At 38.6% G+C, this 1,232-nt stretch overlaps 1 protein-coding gene across 1 annotated transcript in view; it reads left to right on the top strand.

Moving 5' to 3' along the window:
• Positions 1-1,232, top strand: part of LOC107100707 (sialoadhesin-like) — a 13,091-nt gene that overhangs the window by 9,420 nt on the left and 2,439 nt on the right. Inside the window, exons 2-3 of the mRNA XM_015399296.1 lie at positions 643-694; positions 797-1,174. Coding sequence (XP_015254782.1) covers positions 643-694; positions 797-1,174 — 430 coding nt within the window. The remainder of the gene's footprint in view (positions 1-642; positions 695-796; positions 1,175-1,232) is intronic.

The following is a 1,232-nucleotide window of genomic DNA, read 5'->3' on the forward strand; positions in this document are numbered from 1 at the left end:
GATCCCCACTGCATGTGCAAAAATGTTTGCACCTGTGTTAAGACACAAGAACCTAAAGATCAGGCCCTTAGTTTGTTTATTAAGGTGACACATACTGCCTGCTATGATGCAAGCTATGACGAGCCTTTTGCGGTGACCCAACACTGTTATGGTCCCCCTCAAGAAATAGATTTGCATACTCAACCTGAAGCTTTTTTTTTTTACATTGGGCCCTTGATTTTACGTTATTACATCATGTTCTACTCCACCCTTTTGAGTTTTGTGTCAGTTGGAGCTGTTCTGAAGATATTCCTTTAGGCTATATCCAAGTATCGTCTTCCTATGGGCAACGACTTGAAGGCACAAACTAAACTGTTTATAATTTATATATTATGGTACGCCAGCATTCATAACATGTAGGCGAATCACTGTCCCCCAGACATCCGTGGTTACAATTTTATATTAATATCTTTTAAAAACATAGCGGAGTGTGTATATCATTTATGGGATGGGTGGCATCCCATAAATGATTGGAATAACGGGGATAACCTGGGCCAGACTGTGACAGTGAGGTGAAACAGAAACCGGCTTTAGATACACATCTGTATTCTATCTTTGTTTTTTTTTCATTAATTTACTAATATTCTTCTTCCTTTATTACAGATACATCATCTCAAGATGAGTAGCCACTTTGTCTTGCACCTCTGTATTTTGGGTACTTTTACATTTTAATATTCATTATGTGCCATATGAATTGAAAATAAGTAATGCATGTTTGCTTCGTTAATGTTTACTTCGGAGTATTTATCTCTTGCAGGTTCTCTTTACTGCACATCCCAGGCTTGGGAGATTAAAATGCCAAGACATATCAAGGGATTGTTGGGCTCCTGCCTCACCATCCCTTGCAGCTTTGACTATTATCGGTATCCACCTAAAAGAGCCGATCGAGTGGTTTGGTACCAGTATGTAAGCAGGGGATATCCTTTGGTCTATGACAAATGGTACCCAAATGATGTCATACCCTTATATAAAGGAAGAACCAGCGTATTAGGAAATCGGAAATCTTGCAGCCTTAAGATTGATACCGTGAAATGGAATGACCACAGACAGAAGCTTTATCCTTGGGTGGATCCAGAAAATATTGGCAGAAGCACGTATGCATTCTATGAGACAACTGTGACGATTGAAGTAATTGGTATGCTCTCAGTTAAAACCTTGAACACAATTACATAATAAGTTGTAAGATATATTTT

The sequence above is a fragment of the Cyprinodon variegatus genome, unplaced genomic scaffold, assembly GCF_000732505.1.
Source record: "Cyprinodon variegatus isolate N-32 unplaced genomic scaffold, C_variegatus-1.0 Scaffold1003, whole genome shotgun sequence".
In the NCBI taxonomy this organism is placed as follows: Eukaryota; Metazoa; Chordata; class Actinopteri; order Cyprinodontiformes; family Cyprinodontidae; genus Cyprinodon; species Cyprinodon variegatus.